This window comes from Desmodus rotundus, chromosome 5, assembly GCF_022682495.2.
Source record: "Desmodus rotundus isolate HL8 chromosome 5, HLdesRot8A.1, whole genome shotgun sequence".
Taxonomy (NCBI): domain Eukaryota; kingdom Metazoa; phylum Chordata; class Mammalia; order Chiroptera; family Phyllostomidae; genus Desmodus; species Desmodus rotundus.
This window is the reverse complement of record NC_071391.1, coordinates 5143428-5162412: the sequence shown is the minus strand read 5'-3', so window position 1 is coordinate 5162412 and position 18985 is coordinate 5143428. Positions and strand designations below refer to the sequence as shown.

At 48.2% G+C, this 18985-nt stretch overlaps 2 protein-coding genes across 6 annotated transcripts; one reads left to right on the top strand and one right to left on the bottom strand.

Moving 5' to 3' along the window:
- Nucleotides 1-8375: 8375 nt before the first annotated feature.
- KAT5 (lysine acetyltransferase 5) lies at nucleotides 8376-16345 on the top strand. Of its 5 annotated transcripts, none has more exons than XM_024574216.3 (14): nucleotides 8376-8613; nucleotides 8713-8779; nucleotides 9098-9166; nucleotides 9257-9393; nucleotides 9677-9832; nucleotides 9922-9996; nucleotides 10105-10179; nucleotides 10508-10756; nucleotides 10832-10921; nucleotides 12686-12826; nucleotides 12908-13001; nucleotides 15353-15512; nucleotides 15634-15715; nucleotides 15802-16345. In XM_024574216.3, exons 1-14 carry the CDS (start codon nucleotides 8602-8604, stop codon nucleotides 15934-15936), a joined length of 1542 nt encoding a protein of 513 aa, XP_024429984.1. In that variant the 5' UTR covers nucleotides 8376-8601; the 3' UTR covers nucleotides 15937-16345. The 5 variants fall into 5 exon arrangements, with proteins under 5 accessions (XP_024429984.1, XP_024429983.1, XP_024429986.1 ...); XM_024574215.4 differs by having other exon boundaries at nucleotides 8508-8613; nucleotides 9650-9832; XM_024574218.4 differs by lacking the exon at nucleotides 9677-9832 and having other exon boundaries at nucleotides 8509-8613.
- A 118-nt stretch (nucleotides 16346-16463) lies between these two features.
- Nucleotides 16464-17659, bottom strand: RNASEH2C (ribonuclease H2 subunit C). Its single transcript, XM_024574220.4, has 4 exons — nucleotides 17439-17659; nucleotides 17051-17250; nucleotides 16852-16971; nucleotides 16464-16555 (listed from the first exon to the last, which is right to left on the bottom strand). The coding sequence occupies exons 1-4, from the start codon at nucleotides 17602-17604 to the stop codon at nucleotides 16529-16531; spliced, it is 513 nt and encodes a 170-aa protein (XP_024429988.2). The 5' UTR covers nucleotides 17605-17659; the 3' UTR covers nucleotides 16464-16528.
- Nucleotides 17660-18985: the final 1326 nt, after the last annotated feature.

The window sequence follows — 18985 nt, the reverse complement described above, 5'->3', positions numbered from 1 at the left end:
ACATGACAGGCAACCACACACTGATGTTTCTCTCCCTCTCTTTCTCCCTCCCTTCCCCTATCTCTAAAACTAAGTAAATAATAGTTTTTAAAAAGTAGTCAAAATGGTAGGTTTTATGTACATTTTACCAAAAAACCCTAAATTCTCCATGATACCAATTATTCATTTGATCTACCTCACATTATACACAAAACACTCTCAGAATAACAATAGCAGCTCTACCACCAATAATGTGATTACTGAAACAGAACGTAATTTTGCAGTTCTTGTTCTTAATGATCTGCTTTCCGACACTATTAATTTGATCCGTCCTACCTAGAATTTTATAATCACACAATATATACTCTTTTGTGTCTGGTTTCATATGTCATCTATTGTGAAGTTTCCACTCAAAGTTTTTGCTGTTTTGTTATTGAGCTTTTAGAGTTCTTCATATATCTGGATACAAGTCTTAAATTTGCAACACGTGTATTACAAATAGTTCCTCCAGCCTGCGGTTCACCTTTTTGTCTAGCTCCTGATGTCTTTCTAAGAGTAGGTTTTTATTTATTTCATAGTTTGTGTCTTTTATGGCTCATGCTTATGTCCTATCAAGGAAATGGTTGCTTTCCCTAAGGTCACAAAATTTCTCTCCTGCATTTTCTTCTAGAAGTTTTATAGTTTTATTGTTATAGTTTCAAAGTTTTAGTTTTACGTGTAGGTCTATGATCAATTTTTAATTTGTTTTTGTATGGGGTATGAGGTAAGAATCAAAGCTTACCCTTTTACAAATGGATGTCCGGCTGTCTTTGCTGTATTTGTTAAAGAGCCTATCATTTCACTGAATTCTCTTCACTTGGGCACAAATCACTCAACTGCGTATGTGCAAATCTCCTTCCGGACCGTGTTCCGTAGACCTGTGCTCGGATGTGTTTCTGTTCTCCTGCTGATATCGCGCTGCCTGGAGTTTCTGATCTCATCCTTCTTTCTTAAAGCTGCATTGGCTATTCTAGGTCCTTTGAATTTCTATGAGCATTTGAGAATCAGCTTGTCAATGTCTACCATTAAAGCCTGCTGAGACTTTGAGATTCTTTTCTTGAAATCGAATCTCATTCTTAAAATAAAAAAGGCTGCTTAGAAACTACATATTTTTTAATTTTTAAACATTTATTGATTTAGAGAGAGAAACATCGATTTGTTGTTCCACTTATTCGTGCGTTCATCGGTTGCTTCTTGTGCGTGCCCTGATGGGAATTGAACCTGCGACCTTGGCATGTCGGGATGATGCCGTAACCAAGTTATCCCCCATCCCCAGGGCCGAAATAGAATATATTTTAAGAAAAAGAAAAAAACAAAAACAAACAATGAAGGAAAAGAAAAATAATTAAACGATTAAAAAGAAGAAAACTGCCTCGTATATGGAGGAACTGGCTTTTGTGAACTGCTGGCGGAATATAAACGGCACAGCCCCCGTGTAAACAGTTTGGTGACCAAGCTATTTCACTCCTAGGTTTGTGTCCAAAAGAACTGGAAACGGGGACTCAAACAGATGTGTACACCAGTGTTCACTGCAATATTATTCACAAAACCCCACAGGTGGAAACAAATCAAACATTCATCAACAGACGAGTGGGTAAACAAAGTCTATACGTACAATGGAATTTTATTCCATCATAAAAATGGATGAATTTTTGACACATGGTACAACATGGATGAACCCTGAAGACATGAAGAAATAAAGGGAAACCTCACTAAAAAGGAGTCAGAAGGCCAGTAGGAGGAGCTCTCACACAGTACCACTGATGTCAACTACAAGAATTGTCAATTACAGGCCCCAACAGAATTGTCAACAGGAAATAATGATCAATTACAGGCCCCAAGGAGAAGAGATTTACATTGCATGTTCTACAGGAAGTCCGCCACCCCTGCAATTCCACCAATGAGAAGCCTTCATATCCCTGACTGTTGCCGGGACTTTTGTTCAAAATAACTCCTCCCAACTTTCTTTTTGCCTCCACACAATAATGTTCCCCCCTTTTGTTTGTCAATTTGCCCAAGGCTTTTGCTATAGCTTGCTTGTCCTGAATTACAATTCTTTGCAGTTCCTGAGTAAACCATTTTTGGCTGCTAAAATAACTGACTGTTTAAGGTCAACATTATGCTAAGTGACATAAGCCAGACACAATAGGCGAAATATTGTTATGATTCCACTTTTATGAGGCATTTAGATAGGCAAATTCAGAGAGACAGAAAGCAGAGTCCAGATTACCAGGAATTAGGGAGGGGGAATGGGAAATTGGTGTTTAATGGGTATGGAGTTTATTTTGGGGATGATGAAAAAGATTCTGGAGATGGACTGTGGTTATGATTACATAACACTGTGAACATCCTTAATGCCACTGAATTGTACAGCTATGAGTGGTTAAGAGAGTAAATACTATGTATATTTTAACAAAATAAAAGTTAAAGCTTTATTAATAAGTTAGTGGTATATTTTCTACTTGCATTTAAAGACAGAAAAGTATGAGGGTGGGTCAGGACTGGAATCTTCATTTTAACATGTTTCCCACTAATCTCTGTCCCTACTTGGGCTCACAAGGGCAACCGTGTGTCTCCTGAAATCAACTGGAGGTCCATCTTTCACTTCACTTTGTCATTTAAACAAAATTTCCTGAGCATCTAATCCTGGCCCAGCACCATTCTAGGTGCTGGGTGATGGTGTGGAGAGGGTGGCCCCGAACAGAACAGAGTCCTTGAACTTAGGGAACTCGCATTCTGCTTGCAAAATACAGGTGATAAATAAACACATTAATATGTAATATATCAAGTAGGTAAGTGCAATGACAAAGAGGAATTATTTGATGATCTCTTATTAAAGAATTGTGTATCTATGTTCACATGGTATATTGGTCTGAGTGTTTCCTCCAGAGCGCTCTGGTTTTGTTTTCTGGGCAATGCTGGCCTTATAAAGTGAGTTGAGAAGTGTCCCCTCTTCTGTTTTCTAAAAGAATTTTTGTAGGATTGGTATTATTTCTTCCTTAACTTTGATATAATTCGCCAGTAAACCATCTGGACCTGGCAGTTCCTTTGTGGGTTTTAATTTATGAATTCATTTTCTTTAGACATAGGACTATTTCTATTTCTTCTTGAGTCGTTTTTACAACAGCAGGCACAAGTCAGATATTGAAAACACTTAACCACCGTTTGTGGTAAAGACCTACTGGTTTTTCGGTGCTCACCACAACCATGTACTGAACACCATGCCCGACTTGCACACACATCATCTGCAGGTGTCACCGCTATTGTCCCTGTGATACAGCAACATCTCTCCTTTGCTTCAGCACAGTCCTGAGACTGGTAGGATGGAGCTGAGGTCCCCTGTGCTGGTGACATGTACAGTGGAAGGCAGGGGACGCCTTGAGGGAGGTTGCTCAGCCTGACCAGAGGCCCACTTCTCTGAGCAAATGAAACTGGAAAAGGTGGAGCTCGTGCTGCTTGTCACTACTAGAACCAATAAGTAGAGACAAGGACTGACTCTTTATGGGCACTTTCTTCAGACGGCTGGCAACCTGAGAAGATGGTGGGTTACGTGCCCTCAAAAACTGTTGTAACATCTTATTTCAAGCCCACCTTTTCATAAGGAGAGGGGAGATAAGGGGTTTGGGAAAAGGTTAACTGGGTAAGAGTTGCAGTCCTGCAGGACTTTCCTAGTGTTTCTTTCCTGTTGACGCACAGTGCTTCATCTCCCCACCAGCCTTCCCTCCCTGAAACACCACGGCTCAGATACCATCTTCCCCGCGTGCAGACCCCCCAGAGCATGAAGGTTGAACTGCCTGTCAGCTTCCTGGAGTCCTGTGGCCATGCATTCCAGTTCCTGGAATAAAACAGCTCTCCATAAGCACTGATCACTTAAGCCTATCTACTAAGGCTGAAATCTTTAACTCTTGAATTCCCCTATCACAAACGCTCTTCAAACCCAAATTGCTGGAGCTAAAGTAGAAGGGAGGGCCCTGGTTTTTTTCTCTGTGAGCTACTTTTCTCCGTCTCAGGCTCTTTTTGACCACAGGAGCACATCCAGCCCAGTGCATTGAGAATGCTGGAAATGGGAGGAATGAAGACCTTCAAAAGCAACTCTCAGCCAAGGCCTGATGGGAGTGGGAAGATGCACACCCAGCTCCTTGCCCCTGGGTGAGACCACTCCAATGGAAGGCACATTTTAAAATTTTAAATGTTTTTATTCTTATTATTTTTCAAACCTAATTTCAAATAATTTTTGTTTACCTGGAAAACCCAAGAAAATAAACTAAAAACAGTAAGAAAACTAAGTAATGTGGCTGGGTAACAAAATTTATATTCAGAAATTGAAAGCCTTCACAGATACAAAGAAACTTCAATTAGAAGGCACCATGGAGGAAAAGGATCTTTATACAGGAGCAATGACAAAGAAGTAAGACGTTACTAGGACTAAACTTAAGAAGTAAAGCTCAAGATTTACATAAAGAAAACTTCAAAATGCTCCTGAGAAGCATACACACGAGATACATGAACAAATGGAAAGGTGAACTCGACGACATGAAGGTATCAGTTCTTCCCTAAGTTTGTTTTTATTTATTTCTGGACAGGTTTTATTACACCCAGAGGGTGGGGCTCAGTCCTTGGCTGCTGCCTTCCTCATGGCGGCAAGAACATCGCTCAGCTCCTCTGTCTTCCTCTTGGCACGGATGTGTCCCGCACACACCTGGTGTGCTGGGTGAGGTCCCTGTCGCGGTGGCTGTGCCTTGGTTTGCTCACATCCTTGGTCACCCTGTGGCCCTTGTTGAGGCCCAGGGCCATGGGGTAAGGCAGAGCCAAGGTTGCTGCTCCTCAATCTCTCCCCTATTCCATTAAAATTATACACACACACACACACACATATACACATACACCACACACACACGCATATATATTCAACAGGGTTTTTTTTTCCAGCTAAACAAACTAATTAAAAATTTTTAACATCTAATTTTATTTTATTTTTAAAATACTTTTGAATTTTTCAATTACAGTTGCCATACATTCGTTTCAGGTGTACAGGACAGTGAATACACATTTATATAACTTATGACTTCATCGCCCCTGATAAGTCTAGTACCCATCTGACACCACAGTTATTACCATATTATTGCCTATATTCCTGTGCTATACCCTACAGTCCTCTTGTGATAATTCAAAACTTGCACATCTTAAACCTTTGAACTCTTTGCCACCCCTTTCCTAACCCCTCCCATCTAGCGACCATCAAACTGTTCTCTATATCTACCAGTTTGTTTTCTTTGTTCATTTGTTTTTAAAGATTTTATTTATTTTTAGAGAGAGGGGAAGGGAAGGAGAGAGAGAGGGAGAGAAACATCAATGTGTGAGAGGTACATCGTTTGGTTGCCTCTTGCACCTCCCCAGCTAGGGACCTGGCCCGCAACCCGGGCATGCTCCCTGAATGGGAATTGAACTGGTGACCTTTTGGTCCACAAGGCTGGCACTCAATCCACTGAGCCACACCAGCAAGGGCTGTTCATTATTTTGTTCTTTAGATTCCACATATACATGAAATCACATGGTATTTCTCTGATATTTCACTTAGCATGATACTGTCTAGGTCCATGCATGTTGTTGCAGATGGCAAAATTTCATTCTTTTTCAGGGCTGAGTAATATTCCACTGTATATATGTACCACCTCTTCTTTATCCATCAATGGACAGTTAGGTTGCCTCCATATCTTGGCCACTGTAAATAATGCTTCAATGAACATAGAGAGATGCGTGTCTTTTCAAATTAGTGTTTAGTGTTTCTTCAGATAAATACTCAGAAGTGGAATTGCTGGGTTCTTCTTCATCTCTTGTTATATATAGCCTTTGTTTAAAGTCTATTTTGTCTGATATGTGTATTGCTACCACAGTTTTTCTTCCATTTGCATGAAATATCTTTTTTCATCCCTTTACTTTTAGTTTGTGTGTGTCTTCCAGTCTGAAGTAGGTTTCTTGTAGGCAGCATACGTATGGGTCATGTTTTCTCATCCATTCAGCCACCCCATGTCTTGCATCATTTAAGCCATTTACATTTAAAGTAATTTTTATAGGTATTTACTTGTTGGCATTTTGTTATTCATATTTTTTGTTTTCTTTTTTTTTTTTCTTCTTAGAATAGTTTCCTTAACATTTCTCATAATACTGGTTTGGTGAGGAACTCCTTTAGCTTTTTCTTGTCTGGTGGTGAGGAACTACTTTAGCTTCTTCTGGTCTGGGGTAAAATGTTTTTAGACATATAGTTCATATATAAGTTTACCAAATGCATATATGGTCTGTGATGGTTAATTTTATGCATCACCATGACTGAGTCTCAGGATGCCAAGATGTTTGATTATACCTTATTATTTCTGGGGATATATCTGTGAGGATGTTTCTGTATAGTTCAAGTAAAGAAGACAGCCCTCCCTGCTGTGGGTGGGCATCATTCCATCTGTTGGGGGCTGGAATAGAAACAGAAAGGCAGAGGAAAAGGAGAATTTGCTCTCTGTCTGACTATATGAGCCAGAACATCAGCCTTCTTCTGTCCTGGGTCTGGGACTTACACTGGCTCTTCTAGTTCTCAGGCCTTCAGTCTTGGACTAGAACTTAAACCATCAGTTCTCCTGGTTCTCAGGCCTTTGTATTTGGAATTGAACTATACCACCGTCTTTCCTGGGTCTCTAGCTTGCAAATCACAAGGAGGCAGGGACAAAAGCTGTGCTAACTGCAATACATAGCAGGCTCTGGGTAAACATTTATTGACTGTTATCAGTGAATGGCTGATTTCAGCAGCCTTCTGATAGGTTATATTCTGGTTTTATGTCCTTCAATCCAAAGACACTGTTACCACGTGATCTTCCTAAGATGCAGATATAATCATTCTCCACTTGTATCTTCAATGGAAATCATGCTGGATTGAATACGTGAAAAAGTGTGTACATAAGGATATTCTTTTTGGCACTGTTTGTAAAAGAGGAAAATTGGAAATAACTTGAATATTCAATAGGGCAATTGGCTGTGGCAGCTAAGGTGCATCTAAACAAAATGCTACGTAGCCATTAAAATAGCGCTGGAGAATATTTAGTGACAAGTGTTCACTTTGTGTCGCTCAGGGAACACACTGGTCACAGAATGGTATTCACAGGAAGAACCTATTTTGTATTCAACAAAGCACAGTCATTTACAAAGTAGGAGGTGGCAACATTTTCTGTAAAGGGCCACACAGTAAATATTTTAGGCACTATGGGCTAGAGATTTATATTTCAGACAAAATTATCAAGTTTTAATGTGAAAGAAATTACAGTCAAAATGTAAGTGAATCAGTGTAGTTACATTCCAATAAAACTATTTGTGAATACTGAAATTTGAATTTCATAATTTCAATGTGTCATGAAATATACTTTTGTTTTCCTAACCATTGAAATATATAAACACCAGTAATGGAAGAAGAAAAAAACCCACAAAAACCACCATTCTTAGCTCACTGGCTGTAGTAAAACCAGGAGAGGGTTGGATTTGGCCAGCTGGCCATAGATTGCCCACCCCTAGTCTACAGGATACTCAACCAAAATGGTCACTGTGGACACATCCCCCAAAATGATCTGAAGTTAGATTTTTCTCGTTACTGTGGCCTGTGTTTCTGAAACACTTTCTCCTCCAAGTATCTGCATGGCTCTTCACTCCCCACTCTAAACCTTTGCTCAAGTAATACACTTCCACCCAGGCCTGCCCTGAGCACCCTATTTAAAATCTCAACCTGCCTGCCCAGCTCCTTTACCTTGTTCTTTCTTTTCAGTTTCCCCAAACACTTATCAGTCTTTAATAAACTAAATAACTTACTTTTAAATATATTTACTGTTTGCTACATAAGCCCTGCTTTTTCCTTCTAACCCCCAAGAATGCAAGCTCTATGAGGGCAAGGTTCTTTATTCACTGATGCATTCCAGGTTCCTAGAATAGTGCCTGGCACACAGTAAGAGATCAATTTGTTGGATGTCTGAATGAGTAATGTATTGTTTTTTTAACTAGAAACTTAATATACAAAACAACCTAGAAATATCCTGTAAGTCCCCTTATGCAAGGAATGAAAACCACAAACTGGGCCAGACATTGAACTTCTTTCACAGTTCACCCACTTCTTTCACTCACTGCTCCAGCCTCCCAAATCTTCCAGACCCGCCCCCTACCACCGAGCGCTGGTAGTTAACTCCTAGCGACATCTCCCACCGCCACTAGAGGACGACGGAGTCCCACCATCATCAAGGCCCAAACACAAGTACCAAGCGACCCGCACTGCCCCCACGTGACCGGCGTCGCACCCAGTGAGCGTCACGTGACGGACTAAGCTTTCCCCCAATCATTGGGCACGTTGCGGGGATTCCACCTAGGACCATGCCCGAGGCATAAAACACCCCATTCACCGGCCAGCCAAAAGGGCCGGCCTTCTGCTTCCAGTTGGTCGTTGGTGTCATTGAAGGGTCGTCGTCTGCAGTGGTGTCGGGAAGCCCGGGCCTAGAGCGTGCTCAGTCCCGGAAGTGACGTTTCCCAGAGGGGCCGGAAGTGGCAGTGGAGGGAGGGAAGATGGCGGAGGTGGTGAGTCCGGTGCCCGGGGCGGGGCGGAGGGAGCCAGGGGAGGTGGGTAGAGCCCGAGGACCCCCAGTAGCCGACCCTGGCGCCGCGCTGTCTCCCCAGGGGGAGATAATCGAAGGCTGCCGCCTGCCAGTTCTGCGGCGAAACCAGGACAACGAAGATGAGTGGCGTGAGTGACGTCGGGGGGCGGGGCTAAGGAACCAGAGGGCGAGGGGCGGGAGTCAACTGAACCCTCGGGAGGGGGAGGGGCCTCAAGAATTCTGGGGCGGGCGGGTCGCAGATACACGGGAGGGGCGTGGCCTGTAGCCGCTTCCAGATGGACAGGGCGGGGCTTGGAGAGGGGGCGGCACTTGGTGACTAAAGGGGGTTTGGAGGAGAGCTTCTAGGTGCTGGGGCGTAGGAATCTGGCCTGGGAGTGGAGTTCGTGTCGTAGGAGGGTGGAGCCTCATGGTCTGACCCTCCTAATGTCCCTATGCTGTTCCCACAGCCTTGGCCGAGATCCTGAGTGTGAAGGACATCAGTGGCCGGAAGCTTTTCTACGTCCATTACATTGATTGTGAGTGCTGGGCTAGGGTGAGGAGGGGCTGCGGGGTAGGATGGGGGGCGGCCTCTGGCATTCCTTCCTGAGCCATCCTCACTGCTGCAGTCAACAAACGCTTGGATGAATGGGTGACCCACGAACGGCTGGACTTGAAGAAGATCCAATTCCCGAAGAAAGAGGCCAAGACCCCCACGAAGAACGGACTTCCTGGGTCCCGCCCCGGCTCTCCAGAGAGAGAGGTGGTGAGTAGGTCCCCTCCTTCACCTCTTCTTTCTTGCCTCCTATTTCTGTCACCTCTTGGCCTCAATGGCTCCTGGATGGGTTTGAGGCAGCACTTTCCTACCCTGGCTTCAGCTTGCAAAAGATGGGGACCAGGTTGCAGATGTAGCTTCCAGAATCCAGCAGCTATTCCCATGTCCTTGAGAGGGTGGGGTTTGATAACACCATGCTAAGGGGCTCCTACTCCCCTTTCCCATCCCGCCACCATCCCCACCCCAGAGGAAGACCCTGGACCTATCTCTACAGCCGGCCTCCGCCCAGGCCAGCGGGAAGACCTTGCCAATCCCGGTCCAGATCACACTCCGCTTCAACCTGCCTAAGGAGCGGGAGGCCATTCCCGGCGGTGAGCCTGACCAGCCGCTCTCCTCCAGCTCCTGCCTGCAGCCCAACCACCGCTCAACGGTACCCTCAGCAATTCCAGGGACCTTGCTTTCCTCTCAGGTCCCACGTTCTCTACCTTCTGACCCACCTTTCTTGGTTTCTTTCTGCAGAAACGGAAGGTGGAGGTGGTTTCACCAGCAACTCCAGTGCCCAGCGAGACCGCCCCAGCCTCAGTTTTTCCTCAGGTGAGTCCTCCAAATCACCATCCTTCCCTTCCTGTCTTCTCCCTTCTGGTAGTCCCTTTCAGACTCGCCTAAAAGCCACCTCTTCTGTTCCTACCACTTCACCTACAGAATGGATCAGCCCGTAGGGCAGTGGCAGCTCAGCCAGGACGGAAACGAAAATCAAACTGCTTGGGCACTGACGAGGTGGGTCGGGGGTGAAAAGCAGAGGATATAGCTGGGGTGGAGTTTTTAGTGGATAGTTTAAAAGTGAACAACAGGTGGTGGTGGGATCAGGAGCTATGGGGAGCTGGTTCAGGTCAGTCATTGGGTGACCTTTCCAAGTTTTGAATGGAAACTTTCTAAGTCTTGGTTTCTTATCCGGAGAGTATCTTTTATCTTGGTATCTTTATCTGGGGATTATAGTACTTCCCCAAAGGGTTGCTGTTAGGCTTGAACAAGGGAACCTGTGGCAAGGGAGGCTACTGTGAGCTGCAGTCTCCTGTAACCAGTACCTTCTGCTGGCCCTGGGCAGGACTCCCAGGACAGCTCAGATGGAATACCATCGGCTCCGCGCATGACTGGGAGCCTGGTGTCTGACCGGAGCCACGACGACATCGTCACCCGGATGAAGAACATTGAGTGCATTGAGCTGGGCCGGCACCGCCTCAAGCCGTGGTACTTCTCTCCATACCCGCAGGAGCTCACCACGCTGCCGGTCCTCTATCTCTGCGAGTTCTGCCTTAAGTATGGCCGTAGCCTCAAGTGTCTGCAGCGTCACTTGGTATGAGGGGTTGCAGGTGCTGCCCTATTAGCACCACAACCCCGCTCCCACCCCTGACCCTCCTCTCTTCCTCAGACCAAGTGTGACCTGCGACACCCACCAGGCAACGAGATCTACCGCAAGGGCACCATCTCCTTCTTCGAGATTGACGGACGTAAGAATAAGGTTAGTGGCTGAGGGACAGTGGGGACACCTTGGAACCTGGAGCGTGGGGAAGTGAAATGAACAACTTCTTCCCGCTCAGGAAAACACTGATTGGCCTGGCCAACAACTTGGTACACTCCCTTTTTATTGAGTTCCTGTTCAAGGGCAGGTGCCGAGAGATGCGACCAGGATTAGATAAAACCTCTGTTCTCAGAGAGCTCACAGTCCAAGGGGAAAACAGACACACCAGTGGACACTTAGATCCCAGTGTGATAAGTGTTGTGGAGCATGAGTTATTATTAAGTAGGTTATTAGGACCCAGAGGAGGTAGTCAGCAAAGCCTCACAGAGCAGGTGATTTCTGAGTCTTGGTACGAAGGACAAGGTGGGTGAGGGACTCCTAAGCAGTAGGGTTCTGAAGGGCAGGCATGGCTGTACAGAGGTTGTGGGTATCAAAGGCAAAGACTCTTGGCTGAAGGGCAGAGAGGATGAGGGAAGGCTGTTACAAGGGACAGGGCTCAGGTGGTGCAAATGAGGTCACCTGGGGAGTTAGGGACACCCTAAGTTTGAGGCTTCAAAACCTGCTTTAGTCTTCCCTGGCTGGTGTGTCTCAGTGGATTGAGTGCCAGCCTGTGAACCAAAGGGTCACTGGTTCAATTCCCAGTCAGGGCACATGCCTGGGTTGTGGGCCAGGTCCCCAGTTGGGACCGTGCGAGAGGCAACCACACACTGATGTTTCTCTCTTTTTTCTCTCCCTGCTCCTTTCTTTAAAAATAAATACAATCTTAAAAACAGCAACAACAAATCTGCTTTAGTCTATGGCTGTGGGGAGAAAGGAGTAACCTGGAGGGATCTTTGAGAAAGTGAGAGGCAGCCAATCAATGTTTTTCTCACACTTTGATGTTTCTCTCCCTTACCCTCCTTCTAAAAGGTAAATAAATATTTTTAAAAAGATTTTTTATGGGGTGGGGGGGAGGGAAGGGGAGAAAAGGCATACAACTGTAATTGAATAACAATAAAAATTGAAAAAAAATACAAAAAAAAAAGATTTTTTAAAATTGATTTTTAGAGGGAGGGGAAGGGAGAGAGGTAGAGAGACACGTTGATGAGTTGCCTCTCACATGCCCCCAACCAGGACCCAGACTGCAACGCAGGCATGTGCCCTGACTGGGAATCGAACCAGCCACCTTTGGGTTCGCAGGCCAGCGCTCAATCCACTGAACCATACCAGCCAGGGCAAATAAATAACATCTTTTAAAAACAATTTAAAAAATAAAATAAGGCATGTCTGAAATGCAGGATAAATTGTGTGCAGAGGTAAAAATAACAAGATTAATGGGGGTTTTGGGGAAGTGGGGGGAGCTCCTAGAGTTATTTTCTAACTCCAGAACTCCTTACTCAGTCAGACTACCAGGCCAGTTCCCGAGGTGCGAGTGCAGGTAGAAGTGGTATTTTCTGACAGCCAGCTTCCTCAGACTGTCACATGGGCGAGCTCCCTCCTAAGCTCTGGTCAGTCTTCTTGGGGACACGTCAGTGTGCCAACTGGTGTTAACTATAGCAGAGGGCAGTGGAGGGTCCCCAGGGCAGGTCCATGGGCTCCACGACACTGTGAAGTCGCCTTGCCTGGGCAGCAGGGACAGCCTGGCTGATGGAATAGGCCGGGCCTCAGGGAAGAATGCTCATCACCTCTCATCCTGGGGTACAAAGCAGCTCCTGGTTGACCCTGGCCCAGTGGCCATGCTTGAGGCAGGGGACCCAGAGTGGTGACAGGCCTTTTCCTTTGCAGAGTTATTCCCAGAACCTGTGTCTTCTGGCCAAGTGTTTCCTCGACCACAAGACGCTGTACTACGACACAGACCCTTTCCTCTTCTACGTCATGACGGAGTACGACTGCAAGGGCTTCCACATCGTGGGCTACTTCTCCAAGGCAAGTACTCGCTGGGCCTGCCCCTCGGCCCTGCCCTGTACCAGGCCCCTCCCCTCCCACTCACCGGCCCCCCTTTTCCAGGAAAAGGAATCGACAGAAGACTACAATGTGGCCTGCATCCTGACCCTGCCTCCCTACCAGCGCCGGGGTTACGGCAAGCTGCTGATTGAGTTCAGTGAGTACTTTCTTTCGCTCATGGCCAGGGAATCCCCTGTGCGCCTCACACAGACGTGCCAGGTGTCTGTGATTCTCAGCTCTGGCCCTGCGCCCCAGTCACCCAGTCAGAGATCCAGATGGGGGCTCTTCCGAGATTCTTTCGCTCTCAGGGTGGCCGCCCTGCCTGTCTGGCCCAGGTTCTCAGCCCCTCACTATTCCTCGCTGAGGCTCTGAGCGTCATCCAGCTTTCCCCAGATTGGACTCACCTGCTCCTGCCCGGGCCTATGGGCAGGACTGAGTGAGCCACTGTCGCTCATCTGCCTGCTGCTGTGGTCGTGTAAGTGCCCGAGCGAGGACCTTACAGCCAGAGCCGTCTCCCGAGCCTGGCAGGCAGCAGGCGTCCGAGTTGCCTTGGCACCATCCCTTTCAGGAGCGTGCCCCCTCCTGTCTTCCTTCTCAGATGTGCGTCTCCTGAATTCAAAGGGTCCCCACAAGATTTGCAACCAGGGGAGCAACGGGTGGCAGCAGCCCCGGGCTAACGCCTGCACTTGTCCCCAAGGCTCCCTTTTCTGACTTTCCAGTGAGGCAGAGGAGCCCCTCCCAGGCTCCCTCTTGTTGCTTCTTCAGTCCTAAACTCTTCATTGTGTCACTGGCGCTAGGTTTAAAAAAAAAAAAAAAATTACTTTTAGAGAGGGGAAGGGAGGGAGGAAGAGAGGGAGAGAAACATCATTGTGTGTGGTCACCTCTCAGTGCCCCACCGGGGACCTGACCCATAACCCAGGCATGTGTCCTGACTGGGAATAGAACCAGTGACCCTTTGGTTTGTAGGCCGGCGCTCAGTCCACTGAGCCACACCAGCCAGGGCTCACTGTCCCCAGTTTTAATAAATGTACTCTCAAAAAAAAAAAATTGCTGTTAACTTAGCAGAGATGTAAGCGCCGACTCTTAGATATGGCCCATGTTCCTTGCATTCAGTTGGACTGGGCTCCTCACCCTTCACGAGCTCTCACAACCCCAAGGCTCCTTTCTGCTTCCCAGCCTCCCCGCTCCATTCTACTCAGCTCCCCACTCACTGGCATAACCACGCTCTGTGCTGGAAGACGGGGAGGGAACCTTAGCTGTTCAGTGAAGAAACAGAGATGTGACTTGATCAAGGTCATAGTCCATTTGAGAAATTTTATTGGTAGAACGATGCCAAGATGGGGTCATGTCTTTAGGAGGTCCTCAGCCTGGTAAAGCAGGCCAATGCTTAATGAAGTCTTGGGGCTCAGACCTCAGTGGAAAGGAGATGCTGGCAGGCCACCAAGGTGTGCTCAGTTTGGCAGACAGGGTGTGTGGGTGTTAGGGGAGGCACTGAGGAGGGGCTGGGAGTCCCTATAGCTGAGGCAGCCCCTGTGATGTCTCATTGATCTGTCAGGGGTCTACACACACCACAAACCCAGCAGGAGTAAGTAGGGACCCAGTGTGGCCCTGCCCTCTCTCATGCTTCCTCTCTCCAAAGCACCAGCCTCTCTGTCCCTCTCACCGAGTTGCTTGGTGGAGGTCGTGAGATGAAGCAAGAAGGCAAGACAGGCCGATAAAAATGCACCAAAGGGAGGAAAGCAAAATGGGCTATGGCCCAACAAGAAGCAGTTCTGACTGAGGGTGAGGGAGGGCTTCCACTAGTGGAGACATCCCAGTGCCCTGGTGGGCGGGGCAAATGAAGACTGCCCAAGAGACACAAAGCCATGTAGGGTTTCCTAGCGCCTGAGGTCTCATCTGGAACTGCCTGCCGAGGTCATTAGGCAAGAGGGCGGAGCAGTCAGAGTGGGATGGAAAGGGGGGGGGGGGGTGCTCTGTCTGACTCAGGAAGCGCTTTGGCACTCTTTGTAGCCTCCACCACCTGGTCCAGCCGGTCTAGTCTTAGAGCTGCTGGCGCCCCTCAGGTCATAGCTAGGGGGCATTAATTGACTATGAGAATCCAAGCATTTCAGGCCTGAAGCAGAGGTGGAGTCTGCCCTCCTCTCCTCCTCACATGCCCAGGCACAGGGAGAGAGCGGAGTGACACAGGGCAATTGGAGGCCCTTTCTTTCCATGAGCCATTTTCTCTGCCGCCCCCACTGCACCTCTAAACCCTCACTGGCTCCTGAACACCCCCCACCCCAGTTGATTGTAGCTTTTCCTCTCAGTGTGCGCAGTACCCTCCACTGTGCTTGGCACACAGGTGAAGAGTGGGTACTCAGTAGTCCTTTATGAGGAAACTGAGGCACAGAGCAGATAAGCCACACACCGCAGGTCATGGAACCACGCCGCAGCAGGTGCTCTTCAGCACCGGTGGGTGAGGCTGTGGCCCCTTACCCCTTCCTTCCCTCTCTCTTCCCATTGCTTTAGGCTATGAACTCTCCAAAGTGGAAGGGAAAACGGGGACCCCTGAGAAGCCCCTCTCGGATCTTGGCCTCCTATCCTACCGAAGCTACTGGTCCCAGACCATCCTGGAGATCCTGATGGGGCTGAAGTCTGAGAGTGGGGAGAGGCCGCAGATCACCATCAAGTAAGCCTGGCCGCACCTCCCTGGGGCTGCGTGGTCTTCTCCTGGGCTTTCTCCCCCTGGGGCTCCCGGAGGCCTGGGGCAAAGAAGGCCCACAGGGGACCTGATCATTGCCCTCCCACAGCGAGATCAGTGAAATCACCAGCATCAAGAAAGAGGACGTCATCTCCACTCTACAGTACCTCAACCTCATCAACTACTACAAGGTAGGAGGCGGGCAGGTGGGGAGAGGTGTGTGCAGGGGTGCAGAGTACAGGCCCGCTTAGGCTGACCTGCTTTGTCCCACCCCCAGGGCCAGTACATCCTCACGTTGTCAGAGGACATTGTGGACGGGCACGAACGGGCTATGCTTAAGCGACTCCTCCGCATCGACTCCAAGTGTCTGCACTTCACTCCCAAGGACTGGAGCAAGAGGGGGAAGTGGTGACCAGACACAGCCCGTGGTAGCACCGACAAAGCCGGCAGAACTGGAACTGACAGCCCATCCTGTCCCCAAGGGGGACACTAAGGGAGATGGACCAGGCTGAGGACAGTTCCACAAGGAGAGGACAGGCCTGGTAGGGGCCGGATGGTGCCCAGCACCAAAGTGAGCTCAGGGCTCAGGTCATCTCTGAGGTCAGCTGGCTGCAGGCCCAGGCCTGCTGTGAGCCAGGGACCAGAGGGAGCCAGGTAGACGTGTACAGTGAGACGGGGTGTGGGCGCTCTGTACAGAGGGCTGGTGGCTGTAAAAATTTCTTTTGTAAAGTGGGAGTAGGGGGTGGGGTGGGTACTGGCTGCAAATTTTTGGCCTCTCTTCCCCCCTCTGCCCCCTGGCAATAAATTGTTTCCATAGGCCAGAGCCATGAAGGGTTCTTGTGGGGGAAAAGGCACTGCTGCCTTACGGGCTCCGAGGTGTGGGCAAACTCATGGGTGCTGTGAGGGAGCTGGCTTATTAAGAGTGATGGAATCGGTGGGTCAAAAGTGAAGAGCTGGTTTATTGGGTGAAGGAAATGGTGGCTTTGAATTTCAAGCTCTGGTTCTCAGTCCCCCGGCACCTGTGCGTGAATCTGCAAGAGGAGTCACCTTTAGCACTGGATTTCTGAGATGGAGCACCTGGGGGACCCACGTAATCCCGGAGGGACCCAGCTGCTCTGAATGGTAGTCCCTTGTAGACAGGCCAGAGGGAGCCACGCTGCCCTTTCCCCGTCCAACCTTCCAGTCAGAGCCAGGCTCCAGCAGCCACATTGTGCTGGAAACCCTACAGCCCCAAATCCACTTAGAGACAAGATTCTGGGCAACCCAGGAAATAAAGCCACGGGGTGTAGATGGGCCTGGGAGGAAGACGGCCCATCTATCTACTCACCGCTGCGGCGAGGCTGGGCCAAGTTAGGGCCCCACGCACTTTGGCATCCGGGCCAGGGACGGTCTCCAGGCCCCACACGGTGAAGTGGCTGAAACTGCTGGAGGCTCTGATAACGCGGTCCTGGGAAAGGGGCCCGGCTCAACCTCGGGGTCGCTGCTCCCGCCCGCACCCCCTGCCAACCTTGTCCCCCTGTGCTCACGAAGTCCTGCTCCAGGGCAGCCTCCGAAGGTTCCAGCAGCTCCCGCTCTTGTTCGTCATTGTCTGACCCCTGCGGGAAGTCCTGCCTCCCCACCAACACCTCTTCCTTCTCTTCCATCACCATCACATATCCCACGAGGCCGGGCGGCACCTCCACCTCCTCTCCTCGCAGACTGCGGCCCCGAAACGACACTTCGAGTCCTGAAGCAAGTAGGCACAGGACATCAGGGAGGGCCTGATCCAGACCCACGTGGCCAGCCCAGTGGCGGCCCTCCCGCCGCTGCCCCCGGTGGACCACGATTCCCAGGAGCCGTAGCGCCCGCTCTCGCCGAGAGCGCGGCGCCGGCGCAGGGGCTACCGGGAGCTGTAGTCCGGACGCGAGCGCTCACCTTCGGGACCCTGACGGATGGCCGGGGTGAAGAAGCGCCCCACGGGGGCGGGCCGGTTAACCCGGACCTCACAGGGCAGAAGGTGCAGTGTGGCAGGAGTGGCGTTCCGTAGAGTGTCGGGGCGTAGGTGGACTCGGCGCTTCTCGACGTTTTCGCTGCTCTCCATCCTCCACTACCGTCCCGTGGCTCGCAGGCTACGGCCGAATCTGGCGCTTGAAGCGCGCGAACGCCGGAGACTATCGGCGCAGGGCCTCCTGGGAAGCATAGTCCTTCCTTGCGGTTCCTTGGCAAGCGCCGCCTTCCTGTGTTCAAGTCCTGGGTTTTGTTTTTTTTTTCCCTTGAAATATTTTTCAATTGTATATATTTTATCTTAACATAAAATATTGTAAATTACAGGTGACATACAATAGTATATTAGTTTCAGGTGTAGAATGGTTCCAAAAAGTACACTTTTTATATTATTAAGAAAGGTTTTTTGTTTTCTTTTGCTTTTTAAAATTTTACAAGGACATCAACTATTTCTCAAACGAGTTGAGATATTTTATCCAAATTTGTGGTTTGTCTTCCAAACCTGTGTATACTTGATTTTTATTACACATATGAATTTTATTTTGTGTTGTCAAATTCACCAACCTTTTATTTTTATGTCTTAGTTTTCACAATACTTTTTCTTTTTTGGTTTCTTAACTCTTCTCTAATGTTTATATTTGTTTTTGTCTTTTTTTAAGATGGTATTTATTTTTAGAGAAAGTGTAAGGGAGGGAGAGAGAAACATCAGTGTGTAGTTGCCTCTCACATGCCCCCTCCTGCTGACCTGGCCTGCAACCCAGGCACGTGCCCTGACTGGGAATCCAACCAGCAACTCTTTGATTTGCAGGCCTGCGCTCAATCCACTGAGCCACACCAGTCAGGGTAATGTTTATATTTGTATAGATACCTACCTTAGATATATTTTGTCAAATTCTCTCATAGAACAATATGAACTATTAATTAAGCTTAAAGTTGTGCCCTGACCGGTGTGGCTCAGTTGGGCGTTGTCCTGCAAAGGGGAAGGTCACCAGTTTGATTCCTGATTGGGGCACATGCCTAGGTCTCTAGGTCTCGGGTTCTGGCCTGGTCAGGGAATGGATAAGAGGCATCTGATTGATGTTACTCTCTCTTTTTCTCCCTTTCTTTCCTCTCTAAAAAGTAAATAAAGGGTTTTTTTAAAGATTAAAATTGCATTAAACTCATAGATTTGCGAAAAGCACCCCCAGACATCTGGAGCTGGCCTTGGTGTTCTGTTGAACATGAACGATTTCACGGACATGAGGGATCAAGAGAGAAACAAGATCCCTCTATAATGATGTGAACATGGACCAAGGCATGAACATTGTCCAAACCACAGAAATGACGAAACATCTCTCTCTTGGATTAGATGTGACTTGCCTCAGTCTAGTTAAGATTTGTTAACATTATTCCATCATAGAAATGCTTCCACTTTCTGACGGCATCCCATCCACAGAAAAGCCTTGCTTCCTTAAACTTTCCCCTAAATCACCTATAAA